Source organism: Sinocyclocheilus rhinocerous, unplaced genomic scaffold (assembly GCF_001515625.1).
Source record: "Sinocyclocheilus rhinocerous isolate Xijiao unplaced genomic scaffold, SAMN03320098_v1.1 scaffold100, whole genome shotgun sequence".
Taxonomy (NCBI): domain Eukaryota; kingdom Metazoa; phylum Chordata; class Actinopteri; order Cypriniformes; family Cyprinidae; genus Sinocyclocheilus; species Sinocyclocheilus rhinocerous.
The window spans coordinates 545616-555460 of record NW_015624543.1 but is presented as its reverse complement, the minus strand read 5'-3'; the positions used below and the strand labels follow the sequence as shown (position 1 = coordinate 555460).

General features: G+C 36.4%; 1 protein-coding gene across 1 annotated transcript in view; it reads right to left on the bottom strand.

Moving 5' to 3' along the window:
• Positions 1 to 9845, bottom strand: part of LOC107741667 (neuropilin and tolloid-like protein 1) — a 107239-nt gene that overhangs the window by 27672 nt on the left and 69722 nt on the right. Inside the window, exons 5-6 of the mRNA XM_016554438.1 lie at positions 1610 to 1651; positions 1383 to 1510 (exon numbers count right to left, since the gene is read on the bottom strand). Coding sequence (XP_016409924.1) covers positions 1383 to 1510; positions 1610 to 1651 — 170 coding nt within the window. The remainder of the gene's footprint in view (positions 1 to 1382; positions 1511 to 1609; positions 1652 to 9845) is intronic.

The window sequence follows — 9845 nt, the reverse complement described above, 5'->3', positions numbered from 1 at the left end:
TTAAAAGCCGTGCTTGCACAGGTTCTGCACGATCCTCTTCAATAATATCCTCTGCTTCTCAATCAGACTCAAACTGATAAGCGATATTAAGGATGCCGTTGTTTACAATACAACCGGAGCACATGCCGCTGAGGTGATGGGCGGGACGTTTAGATGCGCACTAGAGGCGGTTTAGCCAATCACAACACACTGGGCCAGCTAATCAATCAGAGCCCATCGTGTATTTCTGAGGGAGGGGCTTCATAAAAGAAGGAAATGATCAGCCCGTTTCTCAGAGAAGGGACAGAACGGTGTGTAATAAAGGTAAATTATGTGAAAAATAATGCGTTTTTTTAAAAACGAAGCATTAACACATGTTAGACTGTACCCCATAAACACAATCAAGCCTAGAAAAAAAACAGTGAACCACCCCTTTAAGAAATGTTTATTGAGCTCCGAAGCATATTAGAATGACTTCTAAAGACTGGAGTAATGGCTGCTGAAAATGTTAAAAATATTCCAAATTACAAAATATACTGTATTACTGTATTAGCACTTTGAGTATGAGAAAGGCGTATTACAAATAACATTAATTTTATTTATTATTATTATTAAATTATGAAATTGTTGCTTTTACTGTATTTATGATCAAATAACTGCAGCCTTGGTGAGAATAAAAGTTTTTCAAAAACATTTAGAAATCTCGAACCCCAAACTTTGGAACATAGTGTATATAGATAATCAGTTGCCTGGGACAATGGTCAGTTATACAGTTTAGAATATTATACAATAATATGGGACTGCAGAATTATGACAGACAGCTATGCAATGAATTATCCTAATGAGGGTGCATTTATTTTTTCCCATTTGAATCGAATCAAAAAACAACATAACAAAAAGGGAAAAATATTTTTTTACTGTTACTGTACCACAAAAAGACAAGAGAAAATAAAGCATTATCCAGTATTTTGCACAGGTGTAAATAGTGTGACCAGGGCAGTTGTAAAATCCCATATAACCTGGACCACCTGCCCTTTCCCACATGGACACAGTCTCTTTGATTCTCATGCCATAAAAACAATGGAACCCCTGCAAGAGCTCATTCTGCTGTATATCACACACCCAAAAGCTGCCACATTTTTATCCTCAACAGAATTCCACCTAAACAACACAAATCCGCCCCGAGATGTTTTCGCAATGGCCGCATAATGCAAATGACTGCAAAACAGGAAGCCAAACACTGAAGCGTGTTAGGCAGTTACTGCACAGCTTGAGGCAGATACAAGCTGTCGTATGTCAGAAACGTGGCAGGCAGGGTATCAGAACGACAATAGGGAAACAACTGGGGTGATATTAGACAGAGCGGAGGAAGTTGGGACGGGGGCTGACTGCGTGGGACTGACCTTGGAGCGAGGAGGGGCACGGATGTACCACTTGCAGTCCACTGCCTCTGTCTGCAAGGCTTTGCCGTCTTTGGTGATCTGCTGTGATTCAATGATGCCTTCAGGTCCTCCCATCTCGAATTCACAAACTGCAGCGGGGGTGACATAAGAAGACAAATTACAAAAAATGGAAAGCCATTAGATGTATTAATATGGAGGATTCTTATAGATGAATGAATAATACCCACAGGGAAGAGGTTTGGGGACTCCTATGTCTTTAAAGTCAGGATCTGAAAAAAAAAATTAAGATAGGATATAAAAACAGACTTAATTCAGATAACCAATAACCATAAATATCATACTGTGTTAGATCAACTGAACCATTCAACGTACAATCGATGCCGTTGATGTTTCAAAAATAATGTAGAGTTGCAGTTTGAAGTGCATTCTTTCAAAGTGGCATGAACAGGAAGGAAGCATTCAATAAACATTGATTAAACTGCTCATTTAGCAATAGCTTCCAGTATTTCTCATTTCACTGCTCTGTAGAGGCTTGTGAAAAAAATGTAGATATGTTTGGCAAGCTTTCTGTATTGGAGGGGCTTTGGGCCCACCTATGGAGAAAACTGTAGAGTTGAGGAGAAGAGATGGCAGAAAGATTTAAAGGGGTCATATGATGTTGCTAAAAAGAACATTATTTGTGGGGTGTGTTAGAACGAGCCGTTTTAGGTAGGCGTGGTTGACTCTTTTTATTTATAAAGAATATCTCTTTGGATTTGAGACTTTAGTCTTTGCAACTTTACAGATCTTCTTTATGCACCAAGAGCTTGTAACACTCCAAAGAGAAAGGAAAAATTGAAATCGCATCATATGACCCCTTTAAAAGAAAGCAGGAAAGTGTTTGTTTGTATTCCTTTACCACAGTCATTGGTTCTACCAAAGCTAATGAACATGCTCATCATAAACTTTGATTTAATAATACCACAAAACTCCTCATTATTTATCAGTATTTAATATCCATGAAATACCTTTAACAATATAGTCATCTTTTCCATTTTGTGGTTCACAAACTAATATTAGGTTTATTATTGGCACCTATGGGCTGGAGTGTGAGTCTTAGCAAAAGAGTGCTGCAGGAAAACCCAGAAACAAGTAAGCATTTTAACACTTCCAATTCCATCGTCCCAAAATCAATGGGTTTTGTAAATGGTTAAATTAGTGAAATAAAGTTAGTGGCTCAAGATAATTTCAAGTTTTATTCTACATCATAAAATACATCAGTAATACCCTACTCATGATTTTTTTTAAAAGCTTTTATGTTTCTGGAAAAAGGTGGTTGTTAACACCTGGATAAATGGGACTATAGAGGTTACTGAGGACAGTAAATGTCATCATGCCAAACAGGTAAACTCATCTATTCACCAGTACACTTTTACAGCCTTGTTGCGTTTGTACTCACACTCATACAAACTACTCAAACCCAAACTTTCATGAAAAATGTTTTTTTTTTTTTTTTTTTTTTTAAATAAAGACCTGAAGAGTTGACGGAAAGCTTAACGGTGGAGACGTTAAAGTTATGTAATGGTGGTGTAGCTTATTTATAGCCTACGTTTAGCTTTTTACTTTAAGCTAAATTTAGGCTTCAAAATTCTTTTTTCTGAATATTATTTTAATGAACAAAATGTGTAAGAACCTTAAACGTTTGTTGGTCACACAACTTATTTTCTGCTATAATCCAAAAGCCAATGGAAAAATCCTATTGGGTTTTTGTCAAGGGAACCAGGGTGATGTTAACTATCAGGTTGACCTACAACAAACAACAACATCACTGCTCCACTCTAAACAAAAACCTCTACTACAGTAAAAATTAATTCAATACTATAAATTGTATTGATCATAACTGTTGTCCTTAAATAACTTAAAGAAACATTTAGACATAAACCTGCTGTGAAGCATTATGTAACAGTACTTTCAGTGAAATCTCCTCAGTACCCAATTGCTCTCAACACTTCTCTGTATAGAATTCCTATTCTTTCAAATGCTCACATTCTCTGGAGATCCACATTCATTTCAAATACCAGACTCAATCCAACAATAGCGGCTAAGAGCAGAATACCTAAGGTGCAAGATATTATTGTATCCAACAATACAGTTTAATCTAGCCAAACTTTAAAAATATGGTCCTCACTGCAGCTTATTCTGATCAAAAACTGCACACTTGGACAGGAAGAGATTGACTGACATGAAACGCAACTAAACACACATTTTTTTTTAAAGTGCCATTTAAGGGTGTTAGGGAAATACTGATTATTTCACAGACATAGGTCTGAAAACAATACAAAATATACTAGGCCTGGGTGTTAGTTTAGATTTTTTTATTAAATTCAGCATAATTCCGATGCAATAAGCTTTCAATTCCAATCTGATTCAGTTATAATATCCATATTTGCTTGCAAATGAAAGAAATTCTCTCTGCTAACGCAGAAAATTATAAACTACAGTTTACTGACGGTTTACTTTACTGAATAACTGATTCAAATTGGCAACTTTTTTGGAACAATTCATTAAGAAGAACTGACTCACTTTTCATTTTGACAATCCGTCTACACTGGTCGCTTTAAAACTGATTCACTAAAGAAATTGCCATTTTTGGTACAATAACCCCATTCAGTGAACAGCATGTGGGTTTGCTGTCTGCCATCACATTTTTATGTCTCATGTTTCAATACAGCCCTACTCTTCATCCTAACATAAATTAACATATTCTATCAGAAGCAGCATTATGCTACACAGAACTAATAGGTGGGCAGTTTAATTACTCTCACCCCTCTATGATTAGATGGGCTTATTTTTAGTATGGGTGATATTTCGCTCTGTGATCCCCCCGTTCACTCAGATATTCATACATGGACAGAGACAGTGGCATTTACAGAACCGAATCTCATTGAAGATGACTTCTCTTAGACAAGACACACGTACATACATACAAACATGAGCCTGAACCCGTTCAGAGAGGATTGGATTGTACCTCAGTTACCTTTACTGAAGAGACTGATTGATTTGTGGATTGATCTGGTGTAAACGGCTGATTTATTTCTCTGTCATTTCATCCTCCTGTGAGCACTTATGTGCGTCACTGTGTGTGTGATCGCAGAGGACACCCATCACTATTATGACATATTCAGTCCTATTTTGGAACACAGACACGTGGTTCCTGGCAGTATGAGAGTGTAGGATATGAAGCAAGACATTAATCCTACACTTTTGTAGCATTACAAGTCCACTTATAATGTTAGTCAAGGTTTCGTACAGCAAAAACAATTGCAATTTAGTTGCACGGCCATTATATCATACTGTACCTTTAAGACTTCTTTATAAATTATCTCTGTTGTGATTGGCTAATCTTGGCGTGCCAGTGTTGCTTATTAGTTTGGGGTCAAAGGGTCAAGGTATGGCTAGTTAGCATGCAAATTTATTGTAAAGTTTCTGTGCAACCCATCTTTGTTTAACATTTCACACATTGCACATGCTGCTCAACATCCACACTGAGAATTCAGATCAGGCCTTGAACCAGCAGATGCACTCAAGTAATGTGGGATGAAAAAAGAACGAATGAGAAATATTACATTACAGAACTAGAGTAGGGTAACACACGAGAGAAAAGAGATTCATTGGCAGAAATAAGATAAAATGATTGATCAAATAAGGGAATGGTGTGGAAACAGGATCTGGGCTCTGCCATCTACATTCTCACTCTGTGGCTATTCACATAGAACATATCTAAAGGGAGTCTTAATTAGTCCAAATTTTTAGGACTTACAACAGAATTTTGAGAGTGAGTTCAGGTAGCTTGTACTATGTAAACAGAACCGCAATGGACAACTAGTTGTTCTGTTTATTATACTGTATTATAAAATTCTGCTTGTCTCATGCATGAAAGCTTTAGATCCATTTGCTGTAGTTAATTCCAATTTGAGCCTCGTTGGACTCAATTATTAAATAAAGTTTGTATGATAAGAAAATAAAGATTCCAAAAGAGGTTTTCATAGTGATTCAATAAAAGAACCATTTTGCGTTCCCAAAGAACCCTTCTTGTCACACTTATCAAAATAACAATTTTTTTTTCTTAGTGTGGGGAATATTTCAATAATCTGAAGAACCTTTGTACAATGGAAAGGTGCCACACTCTTAAAAATAAAGGTTGCAAAAAGTTTTTTTTTTTTTTTTTTTTTGCAGTGATTCCATAGAAGAACTATTTTGATTCCTCAAAGAACCTTTCAGTTGACAGTTTTTAAAAGAACCATGATTTCCCTGCTCTGAAGAACATTTATTAATCTAAAGAAACCTTTTTTCCACTATAAAGAACCTTAAGTGGTTCCATGGCTTACCAAGATGCAATTTTATAGATATTTTATACTTTTTAATATACACATAAATAGACTAAGGTGAACAAATTAAAACAAGTTGTGAACCCTGTTTTGTTTTCAGACAGCTGAATATAACTTTCAAAAAAGTCCAGTACAAATGTTACTGCCACTCGTCAACTGCAGCTGTCACAGTTGCTAGGCGCCAAGAGCAATCCTCCATAATCTAGACTGTCCCTTTTAATAATACTCAGTTTGACTTCAAAGTCTGCATCCTTCTATGGCTGCAGCCCCTGAATTGAGACGCAGCTACAGTCATTGTCACGATGGTTACAGGCAGTGTGTACAGCTTTGCAATAACTGAAAAGGAGATTGGCTACTGGTTCATAAAAACAGTATCAAAGTATGAAAAAATACTGGCTCTTTTATTTAGAAGGTGGGACTTGTTTCGCCATATTGTACGTTGCACATTTTCCCAATTACAAAGGTGAACCATCTTTGTATGGATACAGTCTTTGAGAGCATTCAATCCACTCCTGTAAACAGAACAATATTTACACAGTTTATTAGTCATTGTATAGTTTGCTTTATAGATATTTTGTAATGTCATATTCATTCTAAATAATTTTACTTGAAAATGGCATCTACTTTTAGTACACAAAAATAAAATTTTAGTTGACAAGAAAGAACAAAATTAAGCCAAATTAATTTAAACCTATTTAGATTTAACAATAACAACATGTGGAATAAAGCAAAAATGCAATCCTGAACTGCTGACATATCATTGTGAGTACACTATTGCACAGTTGTAAAATTTCCATGCTTTAGTTATTCATTGTCCATGTTTTAAATGGAAATAGAGAATTCCAGAAACCAGCATGTGCTGTAACCTCATTCACTTTTGCAGTAGCATAGTTTGACATTGATTGGATTATTTGCAATATTTATATTTTATTAGACATTTTACTCACATTTTCCATGTTGCCTTTGTTCTCATTGATGAAATAATAAAAAATAAAAAAAAACTTTTGTCACATTTTTGTCAGTAATTTAGTTGACAAAACACCGCCTGTAAACATCTGTTTGAATGAATCAAGAATTGGACCAGTAGTCATCACAACACTGCCTGTGTGAATGAAACCAGTGTCTTCAACTCTGTCCAAGCATTCTTATCCAATGAAATTCAAAGACATTTTATCTGTACTGTAGTAATATAGTGATCAGCTAAAACAACACTGTGGAAATAAAGCGCATCCTTGTTTTGTTGTAGAAAACAACTGTTACTCTCCTGTTCACAGTTTAATCAAAGGTAGCTGCCACCCTCTATTTCAGTTTCCACAGAAGATGTGGATCCTTTCTCTTAGCGAGGGAGGAAACGAACAGCTGCTTGAGTGGAGGGGTGTTATCTGATTGTGCTTGTGTGTCATCCTCCCCATTCTTTATCTGATAATCTCCTGAAAGAGAAGCACCGACACTGTTTACCCACCCACAGCGTAAGCGGCGTGAGCCGTAGGAAAGCCGCTCTCCCTGCGGATGGGCCGCCGTAGAGTTGAGAACAGGCTTCTGTAAGTTCAATTCCCCTTTGCTAGAGATCTGATGCCTATTTGAGAGTAAACCAGGGGCAACGGGCTGTCAATCAACATGGAAGAGAATGTGGCTGCTTCCAAACACACCCAAGATTTATGAACGCTGTAGATCAGTTAGAATATTACCGCTTCAAGAATCAATAAGGCATAAGCAATAAAGTAAAGGTATGTGCGCATGTGTGTGTGTGTGTGTACAGTATGTGTGTGAAGAGACAGGAGCACTGCCAAAGCAACGACTACTGTATTTGTGGGCAGATATGGATGGCAGGAAGTTAATGAAACAATGACCTTCAGGTCAAGAGAGCTGGTTGCCGGACTGATTTATGATTTAGATGTGGCATCACTTAACCCACAAGGTCCAGCAGACCCCATGTAATCAGTCGTCGGCCACAGTCGTGTGTAATACAGGATCCCTTTAAAGGTTATCTTAGGCATCTATCAGCATGAAGACTGGAGGAAAAGACACTTATATCTCTTAATGGAAGATAGGAGATATGAAATGACAGCGAATATGTAAAAAGGATATAGGCTTTCTTTTGTGTGGCAATTCAGCATATTTCCACTTCAAACATCGGTACAGTGGATAAGTTGCCTGATTTCATTTGTTATCTCAGATACAACCTTTAAAAATATGAACAGACTTGGATAACAATGAACAGTACAGGTTGAAAGATAATTAAGAATAATTTTACAATCAAATGACCAAAAATAACTAAGACGTCTTAGGAGTTGATATAGTGCATGGCCAGATATATGTATACGTAGATTCCACATTTGACCGTTCCAGACACATTGACGCATCCGCCATCTTGGAACGGCCAATGTGTCGTCACCCAAAGTAAAAATCAATGAGCTTTCCAAGATGCCACAACATTACGCAGCCTCTGATTGTAAAAACCACTGAGATTTGAATTCCCGAAGAAATGGGATTGCCTTTCACAGGTGAGAATGTGTAGGTATGTATGTATTAACTCAATAATGCAGGTTCATAAACTATGGTAACTTATTGATCTTGTGTTAGCGTACGCCTTCATCTTCTTGTTTTGTGTTTAGTTTAGCAAAATAATTTGTGATAGATATTCATACATGTGTATAACTACAGTTGCTCTCGAGTGTTCACACACTGGCTTTGACCATTCTAATATGGCTTACGTATAGCGGCCCATAAAAACAGCCACTAATAAAGCATCTACTGTATGTATAAATATCTATGGTGCACGGCTACAGTATGTAATATATATTTATATATAAGGATGGTAAGATTGATCATACCATGTGAAAGCAGTACTACTCTTTGAAGTGTGCTTGTATTTTTGTTTATATATATAATATATGGTTATACTATATAAAAATTACATATTAAAATTATATTTATTCCTGTGATTCTGGTGCTCAAGAAACATTTCTTTTAATTATCAATGTTGAAAATCGTGCAGCTCAATATTTTTAATCGTGACATTTTTTTAAGGATTCTTTGATGAAAAGAAAGTCCAAAAGAACAGCATTTCTTTTCAATAGAAATATTTGTAACATTGCAAATATCTTTACTGATTAAAAATAGCTGTTTCACAATGTTTTTATACATTATTAAAGGTGGGGTAAGCGATTTTCCAAAAACGCTTTAGAAAACTGATTCGGGCCAAATAGCAAAACAAACTTGTAGCCAATCAGCAGTAAGGGGCGTGTCTACTCATGATGTGGAGGGAGAAATAAACCTCACTATGTTTATAATTGCAGTAATTTATGATCAATGATTCTGGACTGTGGACTGCTAATTGGTAACCTCTGCTATAGAAATATATATTTAATATTATATTTATATATTTATATAATTATGTTTATTAATATATATATATATATATATATATATTAATAAACATAACTAACCAATATTAGAGCTAAAACGATATATTTATCAAAGTGTTCAAGTACTCCCAGAAGGATTCACGATCCCAAATGCATCAGATAATGGAACGATAGGAACTGTTTATCAAAACTGAAAATCAGGAGTGTAAATTCACTTTATACAACATAAATGCAGAGGAAAAACATTCCACCTTGCTACACTTACATACCCATGTACACACACACACACACACACATTGTCATGCTTTACTACGGAATTTGCACACCCAACATAAATCCTGCAGATATTTTTCACAGTTATAAAGCACTGTGAGAGGACAATATGGAAGCTGAGAAAGATAGAGATGGCGGATAAAAAACAAAAGAGTAAACCGTCTGCGGAACAAACGAAGGCTTAAGGCAATAAGGCAATAAGGCAATAAGGCAAGAAGTAGGACCTGTGTAAATATCGGATCAGCTTTCAAGCGCTGGAGAGAACTCAAGGAGCAGAAGGCCTGCGATAGGACGCCGAGGTTGCTTTGTTTCTTCTCGATAGGTAAGTCGCACCGTGTCTGCGCCGCAACAGCTAAAGTCTGTCTAGTACACTGGACGCGACAAAGCGACCGTTGAAAATCACTTGAAATTTGAGTCAATACATCATAAATAGAACGCAGCAGCAGTTTTCTGTC